Raw genomic sequence first — 18,637 nt, forward strand, 5'->3', positions numbered from 1 at the left:
CAAATCAGTAAAATCAGCTCTCCTATAAGAACAACTCACAGTTGATACCAATAAAATAACAAAGTGGATTCAAAATATTAAAAAATACTGCAAAAAAAGGAAAAGTGTATGATATTCTGTCACTAGCAGTGATTGCTTTTTTGTTGCTTTTTTTAGTTGAATATTATGTTGCTATAGCAACAACTAGTCACACAGATCTACAGTAATTATACTCACACATTGTGAAATTTGCCATTTTGTCAGACAGCAAATGCACTTGAAGCATTACCTCCTGGGTTTCTTTTTATTTTAACCATTCCTAAACAACTAGGAATGATATTTACTGCTGTAATTAGTGTCCCTCCTTTGCCTAAGGCCTTAATGCTGATCCCTTTCTATTATACTGGCTCATTTGTACAATTTTCTATATCCAATTGTGGCTCACAAACTCTCAGACCTCCTGTTTCCTATTTCTGAATTTGGCCAGTGTTCTTCTGACAGTTTCACAATTGCTTCCATGAGAAAATACATAAAGCAAATTTTACTGGGTCACTGAAAAGCGTAACACCTACTGCTACAAATAGTGAGGACATGTTCATCTCACTAAATAACATTAATGATTATCTTAGCCATTTTTTAGTATGAGCAAAGAAAATGTTTGCGCTTTATTGTGAAATTAACAGATTCCTCACATCGGTTGCATGGCAGTCTCGAAGGGCCAAAATCTTAGCCAAACAGGTATGCAGCAGCAGGGAGGAGTTAGGAACTAATGATTTGCTTGAGGTCTATCTTTCTTTCTCAGTTTAAATGATTCACATTTCTAAATGTCTATAAACGCCAGCTTGAGAAACACATCTGTGGAAAGCAACAAAATGTGGGCTTTTGGTGCCAAAGTCCTGTGGCTTCGCTTCTGTTTTAGAGCGCGGTTAAAAACTGACGAGTGAAAAGTGACATTTCTGTCAACCCTGGGAACGCCTGTAGCGCAGCTCAACATGCACAGACTTGTACCTGTAAAGTAAGTCAGTGGAAGAAAGAGAAGCCCGACAAGGAGGACACTTATCTGCACAACGGCAGAAAAATACTTTTCGGCAAGAGAAAACACATGTTGTAAGTATGAGCTTCAAATTGGCTTCACGCTTCAAGACAAAGAGGTTGTCTGTCAGTGAGCTTTGTGGTACTGTTGAATATTCTCACTGTTTTACTTCCCCTCCGGTCTGCTTTGTTCTTCGGTAATGACTGACTTTCTCTGATCTCGCCCATACAGAAAACATGTTGCTAAAATAAAACTGGGATGTGTTTTGCGGATGGTTTTCTCTTGTCTGCGAGTTGGAGAACAAGTGTTTCTGATGGGGCTCCTGTGATCTGTGCCGTTTTTATTGGAACTTTCTTCCTTTGTGTTTCCCAGTATGCCTGCAGCTCTCTTTCCCTTCACTCTTTCCCTCCCAAAGAAAATATGAAAAAGGGCCAAAGACGAGCGAGAATACTTTGAGCTGAATGTGCTCTCTGTTCTATATGATGCACTCCAAAAACTGAGTGCCTGCATTAGGATAGCCTTTCTTCTGATGCCTTGTCCTGTACTTCTGAAGAACTGCTTGATAATGGTCATGAAACTGCAAACAGAACTTAAAGATGTCACAGCCTTTGGCTGAGTTTTGTTTTGTTATGAATAATTTTAGGAATTGAATGATTTAGAGCAACAGTGCTTGGACAAGTGAGCTTTTTACACAATTATCTAACAGAAATATGTGCCAAAGCTGTCAGTTTGAGCCTTCCTATTAATCTCTTATATGGCATTTTCTGCCTTCAGCATCTTGTCAACACCATAAAAAAGCAAAAGGGTTTGAAAAAGTAAAGACAGCTTCTCATATTGGATGTGCTATATGCATCTGCAAGCTACTTTGAGACCCACCTCCACCCTCATCTCTCGTCTCTTCTTCTTCTTCTGGATGTTTAGCATCAATATCAACACAAGCAGTTCTGTCTTTGCCTCCTCCAGCTAACACACAGCTTTACACTGCACGGCTCCAGACAGACAGGGACACAGTGCCTCCCCTCACTAACAGCTGAAGTAGTTAACATTCATAACACTATACTACATTATAATAGAGACTAGCAATGATAGTTAGATAAAAGAAGAATAACTACAGGTCAGAGATGGGATATTAAGCCATGACAGAGCAGATTATGGACATGTAGAGAATCCGTCAGGTTGCTGTGTGTGCACGGCAGCCGGGGAGGTTCAGAGTTTGGAGAACTAATCTGAGTAAATAAATAGTAACATCTAGAGCACAGCAGTGCAATCAGACAGACCTCAGGCCTGAAAAGCAGAGCTAAGGATGCAAAGAAATGCAGACTGAGCGTGAGCGATCTGTGGGTTTTTTTTTTTTTGTGTGTGTCTCTTTTGCATTTTCCATACTGCTCTTCCACAATAATTAAATAATTGAGATGCCAGGTATTGTGTTGTTTCTTGTATCCTTTGTTTATTAGTAGGTTTTAAAATATGTTATCGTCACGATTCGTGATGATCAAAATAATTTCTAAAACAAATGCACCTTTTATATTGAATCCTAAATACTTACTTTGTAAAAAGTTACTTTTAATAGGGGAAATTAGTTGTTAATCAACAAGTAAACTTTGTCAGCATTTGACTTTGTCGTCATTACTTCTGTTGTTGAACGATGGGGTCAAAATCTTTCCCATCATATCAAAAAATGGTTTCCAGGATTTTCCTCTTATCAAGTCAACCTTAATGCACATTAAAGGACAAGGCGGCGTGCTCTTCCCTTACATTTTTCACTTATTTGGATGGAAGGGAATTAACCTCTGATTTAATTTAAAAGAAGAAAAGGTTCTCTAGTTCATATGCTTACCTTCGTCAGGGCATTAATTTGCAGCTAAATGTTTCATAGAATTAAGCAAAAACAGATGTTAATCTGTTTACTAGAATCTGATAGAAAAATATGGGGGAAATCTGCTAGTTTGCAAGCAACACAAGTCTCCAGCATCTGTCTGTTATGCTCAGTCATTTGGGCAGCTGTCACAGCAGAAAAGTGTGTGACACTAACTCTGCAATGTTGGCTTGCCGCAGCAGGCTGGACTGTGCTGCCTGGAGCAGTCTTGCACCAGGTACTAATGCTTGGCTTACAGTGTCAGGTTGATGCTGCTGACTTAATGACATCCTAGAGAGAGAAAAAAATCCAATGACATGAGGAAGTGTTCTTGATTTCTATATTTCTTCACACTGACAGCTCTCTATAGCCTAGCATATGGGAAAATTATTCTCAAGCACTGTTAAAGAAATTATGATGCCCATAACTGAGGCTCTAAAAACTGTCCCCAAAAAAGCTCACAGCTCTGGTTGCCAGGCACCCTCTGAATCTCGGACACGACATTCATCTATGATGTGCACATTTCTGAGTGTGTATCTTATAAAGAAGCAGGGCAGAGCAGTGTTTAAAGCGTACCCTCTCTGGAGAACTGTCTTCCAGTGGCTTCAGACACACCAGCAGCTTCTTCTCTGCTGCACCTGCTCCTCTCAGCGCTTTCCTTTGTTATTTTCTCAGTTCATTTTCAGTTTTTATTTTTATACTCCAGTCTCAAATATTAGTCCTACAGAAATAGAAGGCCTAACTGTAATTGGCCACCTGGTGACTTGAAATTGTTAAATGAGATCTATTTAGCTTTATACATACAAAAGTTCCAACCTGAACCGCTAAGAATCAGCCAATTTGTGTTCAGTCCAAATCAACTTTAGCACAAGCTAAAGCAAAAAGCCACAATTCCAAAAAGGTGGGGTACTGTGTAAAATGTAAATAACAGAATGAAATGATTTTTAAATCTCATAAATCGTAATTTTATTCAGAGAACAGGAGAATATATAAAACATATCAGATGTTTTAGGTTGGACATGTTACTTGTCCACTTGTACAGCTCACTTTGAATTTGGTGGCAATTTCACTGTGTTGCATTCTGATTTTTGAGAGAGGAATGTTGTCCTGCTCTGGTCTGATGTAGGATACCAGCTCCTCAACAGTCCTGGGTCTTCATTGTCATATTTTCCGTTCCATGCTGTGCCCAGTCAGGTCTGACTAAACAGGTCTGGACTGCAGCCAGCTCAGTACCTGGACACTTTTACAACAATGCCATGCCCTTGTAATAGCTCCAGTATGGGGTTTAGCACTGTCTTGCCAAAATACTGTATGCAACAGCTTCCATTAAAAGGATATCAAATCTGGATGGGAGCATATGTGGCTCTAATATCATCTTTGCTTCTGAGAAACTCAGTAACAACAGTATCAAAAACATTCAAGCTGGCTCATCTTCAAGTATTTATTGGAACATTTCTTTAACACAGGTAGAATAAAGTCCTTTTTTACGCTTTTTAGCTTGGATGCTTTAGTCCTTGCTCTACCACTTTGTACTGTCAGACTAGTTTAAGAGCATAAAAAGTGAAACCTTTGCTATCATCAGTGCGTCATATTCCTCCCGTCAGATCTTGGCCATTTTTCCTGTTTGTTCCTATTAGTGCTCCCTTAGATCACTTACTTTAAATAGTTCTAAGCCTTATATAATTCAGCAAGTAATTGAAAGCCCACCCCGGGTTATGAATATGTATGCTGTAGTTAGAAGAGCCTATGGGAATATACAGGAGGTTGCATTAAAAAAATAGTACCTAACAGAATCCCGAGGAGCTGTCACAGATATAAATAGCATACGTTTCCCTTCAAGCAGAAGCTACTGTACCTGCCTGCTTACAATCCATATTTATATCTGTCATTGACATAATCTGTAAAGCAGCTCTTATGTCATCCGAATGTCAGATAGCGTGACTAGGTCTTGCCAAGTATTTGATCCTGTGAGTCTGTCGCTGATTTTTTTTTATTTATTTGCTCTACTTTTCAGCGTGTTCACTTGCTTTAATTCCTTGAATAACATTTACCGCTCTGACTTATTCTCATCTGGTTCCCTGCTGCTGCAACGTCCCAGTTTGCCCACAAGAATCATTAAAGTTTCATCTAATTTAGAATCTCTGAACAAGTGTATTAATGGCAAGAGGATGCTGTTGGTTTGCCATAAAAAACAGATTTCTGACATAAATCTAACTCACTGCAGACGAGTTACAATTAAACTTACAGGCTTTTCAGTCCATGCTAGTACCCCCAGTCCCCACAGCTGTCTAACTGCCATCTGCATAATGTTAGCAGCTCATGTGTAAGATATTTAGTTACTGTTGTTTCCGAACTGCAGTATTGATAATTTTCCTGCATTTGTATTATTTTATATTGATATTTTAAAAGACTATTATGATATTATCTGCTTTTCATCATCAAATTTGGATCTAGGAGAGCCTAAAAACAGTTTTGTAGGGAGTAACTGTTTTGCCTAATGGCTAAACAAGTATTCTCATAAAAGTAATGCTTCTGCATGAACCCGGTCCTTTTGTTCCTAGTTCTGCTTCCTCCCTTTGTGTTCTATCACACTTTTTCCTCACCAGTGAACTATATCAATATACCCTGCTCTAAAAATTTAAAGCAGCACTTTTTAATGAGTTTTGTATCAAGTCAGTTAAACTTCTGGGATATTGATCTGGTCAGTTATGTAGCCGAGGTTGTTGTTAATCAGTTTCAGCTGCTTTGGTATTCATGAAATTAATAACAGGTGCACTAAGGACACAGCAATGAGGCAACCTCCCAAAAAAAGAATGGTCACTGACACTGTCCCCCTCCTCATCTTTTTTGACTGTTTTGGAGTAGTTTTGCATTTGGCTGGTCAATACTGGCAGCATCAAGCAATATCTGTACCCTACAGAGGTTGCACAGGTAGTCCAATACCTCCAGCATAGCACACCAATATGTTCCATTGCTAGAAGGTTTGCTGTGTCTCTCAGCACAGTCTCAAGAGCATGGAGGAGATTCCAAGAGACAAGCAGTTCATCTAGGAGAGCTGGACAGGGCCATAGAAGGTCCTTAATCCATCAGCAGGACCAATATCTGCTCCTTTGTGCAAGGATGAACAGGATGAGCACTGCCACAGCTACAACATAACCTCCAGCAAATCACTGGTGTGCTGTCCTGACCAACCAATCAGCAACAGACTTTATGAGGGTGGCCTGATAGCCCATTGTCCTCTAGTGGGCAGTGTGCTTACGACTCTTACGACTCTTAAATTTTGCAATTTTAGTTACAGCAAAGTGGGGGGTTCCTTTGGAGTTTTTGTATTTTTGGACTTTTGACTCTTTCCTGCTCTTTCTGTCTAAACACTGCATTAAAACTGAGGTACAGACTTTTATCCTGCCTGTGAGTGAACTGTTCTGTTCACCCTCCTTTAAGAAGTGCTGGGGTTGCTAGTCAGAAAAAGGCAACTGAACTTCTATAGATATTTTTGAAGACATTTTACATCTTATCCAGGAATCTTCTGAAGGAGAAGCATTACTCAATATTATTTTTTTTAAGTAATACATTATGTTGTATTATTTCTCAATGGAGTTATTTGTTACCCTACTCGTTACATTACATTTGCCTCACTGTGTAACATGAGTTGAAATGCATTGTCAGTTAACAATAGAAACCTTGGGCTATAATCCCACACATTGACAAAAATCTCTATGCTAATCAGAACACACAAGATCAGTCTTTTAATGTTAAAGTTTGAAACAAAACCAGAAACACAATCGAAGGTGAAAACAAGCCCATAGAGACTTCCATTGTAGAAACATGGTCAATGGAGGCTACAAGCAAGCTCAGGCTCTGGATGCAGTGCACGAGTCAGCATATGCTCATCTGGGTTCTTTGCGACCTTTGTGGTGAAATGTGTTAACACCACAGGGACACTTAACGTAAAAGTGGTTATTATGACAGGGGCTATCTCTCAAATGTTTTCACAGTACTCTATGCAGTTCTGTGAAAAACTACATACACCCTATGTTTTTGTACATTGTAGAAAAACATTTGGCAGCAATAACTTGAAGTAATTGTTTTGTTTTGTTTTTTTTTAGTTAATTTATTAGACTCTCATGTTGTTGCAAATGAATTTTGGCATACTCTTATTTACAGCGTTGGTTCAGTTCATTGATGTTTGCACAGTTCTTCTAAGATCCTGCCACAGCGTTTCAGTCATGTTGACGTCTGGACTTTGAGTGGGCCGTTGCAGCACCATGGTAGTTTTGTTTTTCAGTCATTCTGTGAAAGCTTTGCTGCTGTTGAATGGGATCATTGTTCTTTTCGTTTGCCAAGCTTTAGCTGTCAGCACAATGGCTTCTATTTGACTCTAGAACACTTTGGTATAAAGAGGAGTTCAGGATGAACTCAAAGACTGTAAGGTGTCAAGCTCCTGTAGTATAAAAAAAACCCCAAATCATCACCCTTCTACCACTGTACTCGGCAGTTGCAATGAAGTATTTGTGCTGATATGCTGTGTTTGATTTGGTGTTGTACTTTATGACCAAACATTTCCAATTTGGTCCGTCTGTCACGGTTTGGCATGGCAAACCGTGGGAGGTGTGGGGAAGGAGGACCCAGGCGCGGTGCTCTATGTACAAACAGTGCGTTTATTTACAGTGTATGGTACAAAACAACAATAAATCCCCGTGCTTTCCCTGACTCCCGTGTCGTGTCTCTCCGTGAATAGTCCGTGTCTCAGCACTCCTTGTGCTGGCTGCTGTCTGGCGCTCCACACTTCTCCTGGGGACACAATAGACGCAGCCGTCAGGACACATATAACCGCGGGCATACACACACTAACTCAGTTCAACTGGATGACTAACGTGGAGTCTCATGGAATGATCCCACATCAGTGGGAGCTCCAAGCCTCTCCTAAGTAGCTCCTCCGACGAGCCCTGATCAGCGGCAGGTGTGTAGCTTCGGGTGTGGCCAGTCCCCTAGCCGGGCCACACCCACCAGGCCTGAAGGCGCCTGTAAACCAGTGTACATACACACCTGCGCACACACACACACACACACACGGAGAAGAGCAGCAGCAACACCAAAAATACATATAATGTCACCAGTCCATGACTGCCCAGGGATCCTGGGCCGCCCAGACCCAGGACCCTGACACCGTCTGTCAAAAGAATTTGGTTGCGGATTATTCAGATGGAGCTTTGCAAACCTTTGCTGCCAAGTTATTGTTAGAGAGAATAGACTTTCTATACTTGTTGTTGTACTTGTTCAGCTTTTTCCAAATTGCTCTGTCATAAACTTTAATATTTAACACGCTAACTGAGGCCAGTTGACTCTGAGATGCAGCTCCTGGGTTTTTTGCAGTTCCTCTAAACATGAATTTCTCTGGGTGAATTTTCTGGGGCATCCATCCACTACAGGGAAGATTTTGGCATTGTGTTAACACACACCTGAAAGCTCCAGACTGCATTCAGGTTCTTATGCTTTTATACAAATGCTCACACTTGATGATGATCATTTAATCAGGTGCAGCACCTGGCTGCTACTTATCCTCAAAATTCCTTTTGGAAACAGTAAATATGCACTTAATTTTTCGCATGGCTGTATCATTTGATTAAGCTGATGGTCCCATCCTTCTGGGATGAAATCATGCACTCCTTTTTTTATAGGCAACCAATCAAACCAATGATTTTCACATTATGAAGTCAGCATTTATGACATACTTTGTGATGATATGTAAAAGCAAAAAATTGCAAGGAAAATATCTGAATTCTTCTTTCACTGCTGTGGTCAGGAATGAACTCACATCCAGGAGAAGCACTGAGTGATCTAATATTTGGCATCAGATATCAAGTCATTCACTGTACTGATACCTGGTATTCAATTAGGAGCCAATATCAGCTAAGATGTTACTCATTGTTATTAATTTCATCCTCTAGACTTGGAAATATGACAAGATGAGGTACCCATTTGGAGTTTTATTAAACTGACAATATGAATGATTTATATCAGTTAATTTAAAAAGTGACGTTTAAGAGATAAAACGTTAATTAGTTAATCTAATGTAATAAGTAGGTACAATTTGGGATTTAACTTTTTATCAGCTTATCTCTGATGTGAATGTGCCCTGATCCTTTGTACAGAATGTACACTGTCTGTTTGACAAGATGTACGTTTCATGAAGATTTTTTTTTTTTCAATTTTGCTCTGCAGAGCTCCTGTTAATGATGTCATTGATGGCGTGGGGGGAGTCATTTGACCGTCTTCTGGAGTGTAAAAGTAAGACCACTTACTCCTCTCATTGTCCTGTCAAAGGCTGCTCTCTCTCAATTCCTCATCCTCTCTCTCTGTCTTTTTTCTTTTCTACCTTCTCAATTCTGCACCGCTCGGCCCTGCAAATCTTGGTGAATTGCCCTCGGGACTTCTTTAGGAGGATCGAGGATATATTCTCCCCTCAAGTTCATCAAACCCATTTGGAAGATATATTTAAGGAGGACGACACTGGCCGAGATAAGAAGCGTAATCTGAGCTGCCGGTGTAGATAGGATGATTTCAACCAACTCTTATTCATTTATAAAGCCGGCACCCGCTCGCGACTATCACCTGACCACACTCCTGCCCTTTTTTTGAAAATGACAGAGGTGGCAGATAAGTTCTTTCTTTTTCTTACTCTTTACGCTGCCTTTCGTCTCTCATTACTCCACTGAAATAAACTCAGCCCATCTGTAATATTTTAGCCTGTTGTCTTCGGCATCAAGATTGACTGCCCTCCAGAGTATAAATTTCATCTCGCATTCCATTTGCTCCATTTCCCTTTGAAGGACTGCAATGACACGTTTGATAAACAGGTAAACAGGGGCAGAAAAAAAGGAAAAGAAAAAAATCTAATGCCATTCATATACCTTTACGTCTCATGCGAATTTAACCAGTCAGCTCTGTTGTGATTGAAAGTTCAGATATGGAGTGATTTGTAGACGGGAACAAGCGGCCTCTGGATGTGTTTTGTTTCCTGTCAATTACTGTCAGAGCGCCAGCTGTGATTTATGTAAAGCGATTTCTGTGAAAAACACCGGTGCTTGCAGTTAGCTGCTTGTTTGTGCTCCCCTAAGATGAGCTGAGTATTTAACACCTGCGTTGGCATCAGAGCTCCATGAATACGCCCATAACAAAGGTAAGGAGTGTGGGGAGCAGATAACAAGAAATATTGGTGTGTGCAATTATATGATGCAGAGGCAGAGCACGCGGGGTTCGGTTTTTGAAGGTTTTGAAGTTAAAAGGGCCTCCAGACATGCACCACAATGCCTGGCAGTTTTCTGCATCGTCTCTTTGTTCACTGACTTCTTTGAGCTTACGAGCACTGTTAGGAGGAAAGGAGAATGTGAGAGAAAGATACAGAATTGCTTAACCTTCAGAGGAGGCTTGTTGCTCTCATGAAATTTACCTAAAATACTTTATAAATTTGAAAGTGAATGATTCGTTTAAATTTGCTTTCACCCAATTTTTTGTCCCTGTCGTCAGAAAAACTTGTTCCTGATTCAAGAGCTTACAGCAGTTTACAGTGAACAAAAGAGGCTTCTTTTGAAGAGCACAGGGCAGAAGTTTCTGGTGACAGACAGTGAAATTGAAATAGCAGAAAAGTCCAAATGAGCTGCTGTTTCCTGTAGATTAGATATGTGAATCCTTCAAATCAGTGTAAAAAGTTATTTTCAAGTTTACGTCCATGCTACCATCTTGGATCTTTCATTTATTTGCACTGAAATCAGCCGCAATGACTGTGATGAATCATGACGATGCGCATGGATGTAAAATAGCCATCATATAAGCTAATTCATTCTGAAACGATAATCTAAAGCGGTGGTAGAGTCCCAGGAATGGTAGAGCTTGAGTTTCAGACCTTCAGTCTAAAAGAACTCATTGACTTGTATATTTGGCGATTTGGTTCTGCTCTGAGTCCTCCCCAGTCGGGAGAGCAGTAGTAGCTTCCCTCAGTACAGAGAGCAATTGGCATCAATGACATGACACTGATGAAGTCAAAAATAAAGTTAATAGCTTGAAATAGATGAGCTGGGGTTTAGGTGGGTTGCAAAGTAGCTTACAGATGCAGCATGATTAGGAAGGCTGCCAAAAGTAATGTAATGTTCAACAAGATCATTTTTAATTTAACTATTCAACAAGCTGGTCTTGTACCTTGCCATATGTGGTTAAGGTTTAAAAATGATCCTATTTTGGCTCTGTCAGGTCTCATGGCATTTTGTGAAACAGTCATAAAAAAATCTTTAAAAAAGAAATATTTTGTGGTCTTTGTGGGCATGAATTATTACGCTTTTTCCTGTCTCTGAACAACATGTATTTGTAGTGATGCATTTCAAATTTGTGTCACCATGGTAACTAAGAAAACAGCGTCTGGCAGCAGCTGTATTTGAACCCAAACCATGATAAAAGTGACATATTGTAGTGAACAATGTATTTATCAATCAAATGATATTTGTAAAACTCTCAGGCAAGAAAGTTAACGTGGCTCCCTCCTCCACTACCCCACCGCTGTTTTGGAACAGGACAATTTTGAACTTTTAGAAAAAACACTTCACTTGATAGCATAAATGTGAAAGCACACAGCACTAATCAAACCATGGTTCAAAGATATTTCTTTTTAAACAGCTGTCTAATCAATAATCTTTTTTTCCAAGACATCAAAGTAACAACTATCAGTAAGCACAAATGAAACCAATGATTTAAGTATAATTTTTCCACAGCTTACTTAGTTAATAATAATTCCAGCAATTTAAAATGAAAATGAAACAAAAACAAGTTGTTGGTCACATACTTTTGAGGAATATAAGGTTTTTTTTTTTTAATAATTTATGGAATCGAAAATCTAGACTTTTTATAAATTAAGACACTAAAGTTATACAAAAACTAATTTAGAAATATTTTCCTTGGACCATGATGGACACAAACCACTAGCCAATTTAGACAATTTGGAATAATTTATATAACACTATAAGACACTTTTAAAAGAAAATATAATAATGTAACGGCCTGTGACATGTTATGATTCACAAATAATAGGCTAAAGTGCCTTTACTGTATGTTTAGGGTGTTACCAGATATACTGTTTTATATATGCAGTTGTTAGCATAACAAATGTGAGCTACCTGAGCTCTGGAAGCGACTGATTGAGTTTTGTGGTGCAGCGGTCCCCAACCCCCGGGCCTCGGACCGGTACCGGTCCGTGAGTCGTTTGGTACCGGGCCGCGAGAGTTGAGGCTCAGGTGTGAAATGTATGGTTTTCAGGGTTTTTATCGGTTTTCAGCGTTATTTTTGTTATCGTTTTTATTGTTAACTCGGTTTTCCTGGGTCTTTTCACGTGTGTTATGAATAAATCTTCTTTTTTTCGGTACCAGTACTAGTTTTATTTTGTTGTATTTATCCGCGACACATTAAAGGCCGGTCCGTGAAAATATTGTCGGGCATAAACCGGTCCGTGGCGCAAAAAAGGTTGGGGACCGCTGTTGTGGTGTAATACAGAAGAGGAAAAAAATCCAACCTGTGACGTTATAAAACTGTAGCAGTCTGAACACACAGGTCCTTAAAAATTCAAGTCTTTACTTTTTCAGGGTTTGAAATGAAACTGTATTTCAAAGTGTTTTTGTTGTTTTTGCACAGCTGGCCAGCTGGTGTTTGAGGACTTCTTGAGGACAGAGTACAGTGACGAGAACCTTCTTTTCTGGCTGGCCTGCAAAAAGTACAAGAAAATAACCAGAGTGACAGAAATGACCATTGCTGCCAAACAGATATACACTGAGTTTGTCCAAGTTGGTGCACCTAGACAGGTATGGCTTTTGTGAATTGAGGAGTAAACAAAGTCAGACCTGTGTATCTACAAATCACCCCCGGTTGGTGGTGATTTGAATCGATAAAAACATTCAAATAAAAGGAAATCTTTCACTTTTTGTTATTCAGTACTGCACAGTTTATCTTTTACAGTTAAACACATGATGTAAAAATATATTCAGAAAGAAAGGGTGAAATAAAAGCTGCTGTTTTCTGAACCTAGATAAACATTGACTGTGTGACCAGAGAAGAAATCAGTAAAAATATCTCTCAGCCGGGGCCAAATTGCTTCGACAGGGCGCAGAAACTGATATATGGCCTGATGGAAAACGACTGTTACCCACGATTTCTGAAATCAGAAATCTACCAAGATCTCCTGGAGCAGGCTGAACAGCAATGAAAGCAAGATGAAGAAGAAGAAGACAAAAAAAACATGGCTGACACCTCTTTGAATGATTGATTTTGCACCTCAGAAGACTCTTTAGAAACTCAGTTAAACAAAAAGGGCTGCCTGTCAGACGAAGGAGGAGTGAAAGGACATACAGAGCTGTTTGTATGGAGACTGACAGGATCTAAAAGCCAAACATGATCTAAATAATGTATTAAGCTGCTTTTGAAGTCAATTTTTATTTTGGATTTTGATGTTGCACAAAACGCCTGTAATTCAAAAAAAAAAAAAAAAGATATCACGCCTTGAAAGGTTGACATTTGTTTGGATGAACATCAAGGGTAAATTCTGTCATTTGTAAACACGCCTCCTTAAATGATTTAGAATATGTTTTGGGAAAGTAAATTTTTCATTACACTGTCTTTTGGTATCCAATCACACAAACTAATAAGATGTGAACAGTGCCTACGCAATATGATAGGATGTAACAGGTGATGTCATCTCTTTGGCCTGATGAAATTCTCTGTGTGTATATTTGAAAAGTGTTTTTTTATGGCAGTAGGAAATGTACAAAAATGTTCTATTGTTGCAGCGGTGAATCACACGGGTTTAGATTTAGTTTAGTCTGGCTGTACATAACCTGCTGCCTCTGGAAAGAGTTTGTTTGCTGCACAGCTTGGAAACAGGCTGCCAATCATCTGATTACTGTACAATGTGATACCACCGGACCATTGTACGCTCCCTGTCAAAATATTGACAGTAAATATCGTGTTAAAAAAGCACTGTATTGTTGTTTTTGTTTGATAAATGCTGCAGCTGCTGTGGCTGATTAGTGGTTAAAAAATAGTTCTACGCACGAGCCTGTGTGTTTGCAAATGAGTGTGTGTGGCCTTCACTGTGGCCATTTTGTCAAACGATGTGTCAAGCACCTCTTCTATGTGAGCATGCACAGAGCCTGAAGCACAAAGCCTGGGTTAACAGCAAAAAGTTGATGAGCATCATTGTGATACCCGTTATGTCTGACTGGAGTTTTTGGATTTGACAAACCAGCTAACATAAAACTTGCTTTGTAATATCAAGTTTGGCGTTTAGGACCAGCACAGTTCAGCTGGTTTGCTAAAATAGAGTGGTGAAATAAATATATTCACTGGCAAATTTATAAGAATAAGAATTGTGTGTAGCATGTGGACATTATCAAAGATGGACTTAGATTCCAGGCCTAAAACGGTTAGACAGAAGGAAAATGCCTTAAACTTGCGTTCTGTTTAACTGCCAGTAGGGGGCAAACTCTAGAAGTCTGTAACAAAATGATTTGACCTCAATAAATACTTTACAGATGAGTTTATGGCTCCAGTCACTAATTTCAGATCATATTTAACACAAACAAACAAATAAAAAAACATAGTCAATTTTCTAAATTAGAGTTATTCTAAAAGCCAGAGCTGAGGATTAATAATTGGCCTAGGAGCATGAGGTTTCACAGTCAGGCATGCCTCCTGCTTGTCATGTTCAGTTTCAAGGTGGTGAAGGTAAAAACACTCAACCTGAGGACTTACATGGACCATTTCGAAAAGAAATGTTGCTGCAGTAAATGAAAGAAATCAGTCAGCACGACTCTTTGGCCTTTTTTGTTGGAAATTGTAGGAAATACACGTGTAAAAAAAAGTTCTGGTAGCCTGTTGCAATGATTGTATTGTAATTATCCAACACAATTATTATTTTTTATTAATTTATTAATTTTATTGTAGACACATTGTAAAAAACAGAAGATTCTATAGTATATAGTATACTTTGTTGCTTTGCTGTATTGTGAATGGCTGTCGGGGAGTTCTTTATCAATAGGACAAGCTGTAAAATTTATGAAAATACAGCTAAAACGACTAAATTTAGGGCGCTCAACTGTCGTCTTTTCCAGGTTAATTCTGGCCTCTGATGTTTGACACCCATTTTATACCGTCTATGGTAGGTTTGCACTCTTGCCTTGACTGTTATATTTTTCTTATAATCTCTAAAACTGTAAATGACTTGCTCCAGTTGCTTGAATCAGGTCCGTGTTTGCACAAATGGAGAGTTAAATGTCACGTGTCACAGCGAGCCTGACGCAGACAGCCTAAGTTAACAGATAAAGTTTAAAATCATCATCTCTAGATAACATTTGTTGATGAAGGCTAGGTCAAGCTTGCTCCATAGATAGTACACCCCTCAGAAGTAAGGTAAATAACACCTAGTTTGAGCCACTTTGGGTATGAAGACATATTTTGTCCTCATGTGGTCTCATTGAAAAACAGACTTTAAGAGAAACAGAATCTCTGCTGTTTTATTCTCAAGCAAAAAAAAAAAAAAGAATTAAAATAAATTACTCGCAAAAGTGTTTTTGAGGATGAAAAAAATCTTCTACAACTTTCTCAAAAGTGTTGTTTAAAGTACAACCCATACTGTAGCTACTGAGGTATAAAAGAAGGACAACAGGGACCTAACGACAGTGATACTACTACAATGTTCAAGGCTGCATTACATGTGTAAAAAAAAAAATAGTTCATATATTTGTGACATGACTTTTATCAACTAATGGTTACTTCCATGGCCTCTGTGAAAGAGGCTTAAATCTAAGAGCCAAGCTAACTAAAGATAATGTCAGTTTTCAAGATGTTCCTTATAAAAATATAAAAGTCTTCTGACACCTTATAAGTGGTTTAAAGCATTTTGAGGATATGACCTCAAGTGCTTTCAAGTGCAAATAGAGCCTGACAAGAGGTTTGATTTCCTCTATGAAGGACAGTCACTGAGAATGCAGAAGAGATACTGTAACCATACATGAAGAGCTGATGAACTGCAAGTGCTGAAGTGTCATGAAAAGCTTACTTTGGAAAATTTGGAATGAAACTGAAAATGGCCTTTCAAAGAGAAAAAAAGAAAAGCATACACCGAGGTGCTCTCCAAAGTTACTGATTCAGCTATATGAATGCTTCTCCTAATCAGCACACCACAGCCTGCTATGAAAAGTAAACAAATCCAACAATGGACGTCAAGAGTCCTGGGCCTGATTTTATACAAGTGTAAAAAACATGGAAAGTAACATGTTCCAGCAAGGAGTCACTATTTGTAAGTGATTTAAGACTTAATTCCAAAGTGATTTTTTTCATAGGGAGCTAATGTCACTGAATAAGACTGGAATAATTTACATCAGCTATTCTCAAAGTCAAAGTGCTGCAGCCCACTTCAAAAGCAGAAAATCCCACAGAGGCCCATCCGACCTTAAATGTTCGGTTAAATCAAAATACAAGAGAAACTGAAGTATCTATCTATCTATCTATCTATCTATCTATCTATCTATCTGATAGATAGATCAATAAAACTGTACATACCCCTGTACACTGTACACTTGCAGTATACGTTTGGTCCACCAGAGGGCCACGGTCTACATAATGGGAATCAGTGATTTACATGAATTCTCCATAACACATAGCACCACTGCATCATCCATGTAAGCAATGAAGCATTCTTCATACTGTTGTAACTTCAATATGTGAAGCAAGCTGACACCACCATGGTGGTTAAAATAATTATTTACTTGTTTATTTTTTATTTATTTATTTTTTGTGGGGGAGGGGGGGTTATGGGTTAAAAACATTTGCTTTTAAGCATATAGTAAATCCCAGCTGAAGTGACTTTTTCTAAAAAAAAAAAAAAAAAAAAAAAAAAAAAAAAGAAGTGAATTTATTTCTCAAGTTTTCAGCCCATGCTGATTGAACATGTCCCTTTGATGGAGATGCAGGAGGTTCTCAGTTCAGTTCAGTAAGAGTGACGATTGGACCCAACATTCAGAAGACTGCTTGCCTCACACATGTGTCCTGTGTTCAGTTAATGAGTGTTTAGTGAAGGTTAGAGAGGATTTTTCATTCTTTCCATCACGTTCTCTCATGCACATAGAATAAAATAGCCCTTTACAATGGAACATATATTGCACAGATATCGTTATAGTGAAGAATGCTCAAATTAAGCACGGTGCATGTAGAGGTAATGCCTCTAAACCAAAAACTCAGGCTTCAGCTACCAAAGAGATGTCAAAATGACAGATATGGATATCCTTAATATGGTCCTCTCAAGCAAACAGCCATGATCCGTCTTTCAGATTTGCTGCTTCCAAGAAGAAACCAGATCTGAGGGAGGGGAGCTAAACCAGCTACCTGGCTACAGAAGGTGGACTGACAATCAGAATTATCTCTATTGGCCAAGTATGTGCACACATACAAGGAAACGTGCTATTATTTTGCTCCCAGTGTTCATGACAGAACAGACAACAGACAATAGTGACAATAACAACATGGCACAGACAATAACAATATGTATAGCATATTCACTTTCATGGTGCAGAGTGCAAAGATGGCCCAGCATCTGTTACTTTGAACGGTGAATTATGCAAAGCTATTCTGCTACTGCAGACGAGTTCAAGAATAACTACATGAAGTTGGAAATGAGCAGAACAGGTCCTCCTTGGGTTGCTAACAACTCCAGTAGTTAGCATGAAACTTGTTAATAAATGATGATCTTTCCAAATGAACCGACTCTCTGTGGACATCAGTGTTTCTAAAGCATAGTCAGTCATACGCTTTTTAGTGGCTTCTGTTATATTGTGTAAGTAGAGCTTACAGATATTAATCTTTTAGTGGTTACAAGCATCCCACACAACAGCAAAGTATGTAAATGTGTCATTTATTTTCCCTGAAAGGCAAAATATCTGTTTTCATAGCACAACAAAAAAAGACAAGAAAAGTGTAAAGTAAAATGTAACAACACACATTTCTCATGACGGAAATTAGCATCTAATTCCCAACTACCGTCATTTATAGTAAAAGAAAAAAAGATGTATCAAAATGAGGACGGCATGATATAAACAAGAGATTGTGACATATATTTTCTGACCTTATGTTATGTTTCCTGAATGAGCCATGCACGGAAACCTTTTGTGGACCTCACACACGGCATCTGCAGAATGTAGTCGCTCTGTGCAAGCAATCCTGCAGGGAGCTAGCTTCTGCCTGTCTGATTGGTCTGGCATTATCTGATTGTATTTCTGGTGCTAGTGGAACTCAGCATGGGCTTAATACTCAGGAGAGACAGGATAGGACGGGATAAGATAGGATAGGGTGGGATGGGAGAAAAGGGGCTTGACAGCGAAGGTCAAAATGTAGGAGGAGAAGGAGACAAAAAGAAAAGAGAATCTGTAATTTAGAAAAAGGGAAAAAAGGAAAGCAGAGAAGGATTAGGAATAGGGAGGGGAGTGGAAGATGGGGAGACAAGTAATGAGAAAAAGAAGGATTTGTGGTGAGTTTACAATGAAATTGGGGAGGGGTGAATTAGGAGAGGCAGTAAGGAGAGGAGGAAGGGTATAGAGAAAGAAATAAGTGAAAGCACAAACACTGGAGAAAATTGAAAAAAAAACAGTGGGATGCAGGGAGGCAGAGGAAGCAGGAAGTGATTGAGAAGAGAAGCATGGCAGGGCAAAAGAAGGGTAGGAAAAAAGATGGGAGTCGTGTTA

At 39.0% G+C, this 18,637-nt stretch overlaps 1 protein-coding gene across 1 annotated transcript; it reads left to right on the plus strand.

The window, feature by feature from the left end:
- Nucleotides 1–1,013: 1,013 nt before the first annotated feature.
- Nucleotides 1,014–15,356, plus strand: LOC146369808 (regulator of G-protein signaling 8-like). The gene is made up of 4 exons (XM_084911041.1): nt 1,014–1,086; nt 9,090–9,155; nt 12,543–12,709; nt 12,934–15,356. Exons 2-4 carry the CDS (start codon nt 9,101–9,103, stop codon nt 13,108–13,110), a joined length of 399 nt encoding a protein of 132 aa, XP_084767167.1. The 5' UTR covers nt 1,014–1,086; nt 9,090–9,100; the 3' UTR covers nt 13,111–15,356.
- Nucleotides 15,357–18,637: the final 3,281 nt, after the last annotated feature.

The sequence above is a fragment of the Perissodus microlepis genome, chromosome 17 (assembly GCF_051167445.1).
Source record: "Perissodus microlepis isolate ML-2025 ecotype Zambia chromosome 17, ASM5116744v1, whole genome shotgun sequence".
NCBI lineage: Eukaryota > Metazoa > Chordata > Actinopteri > Cichliformes > Cichlidae > Perissodus > Perissodus microlepis.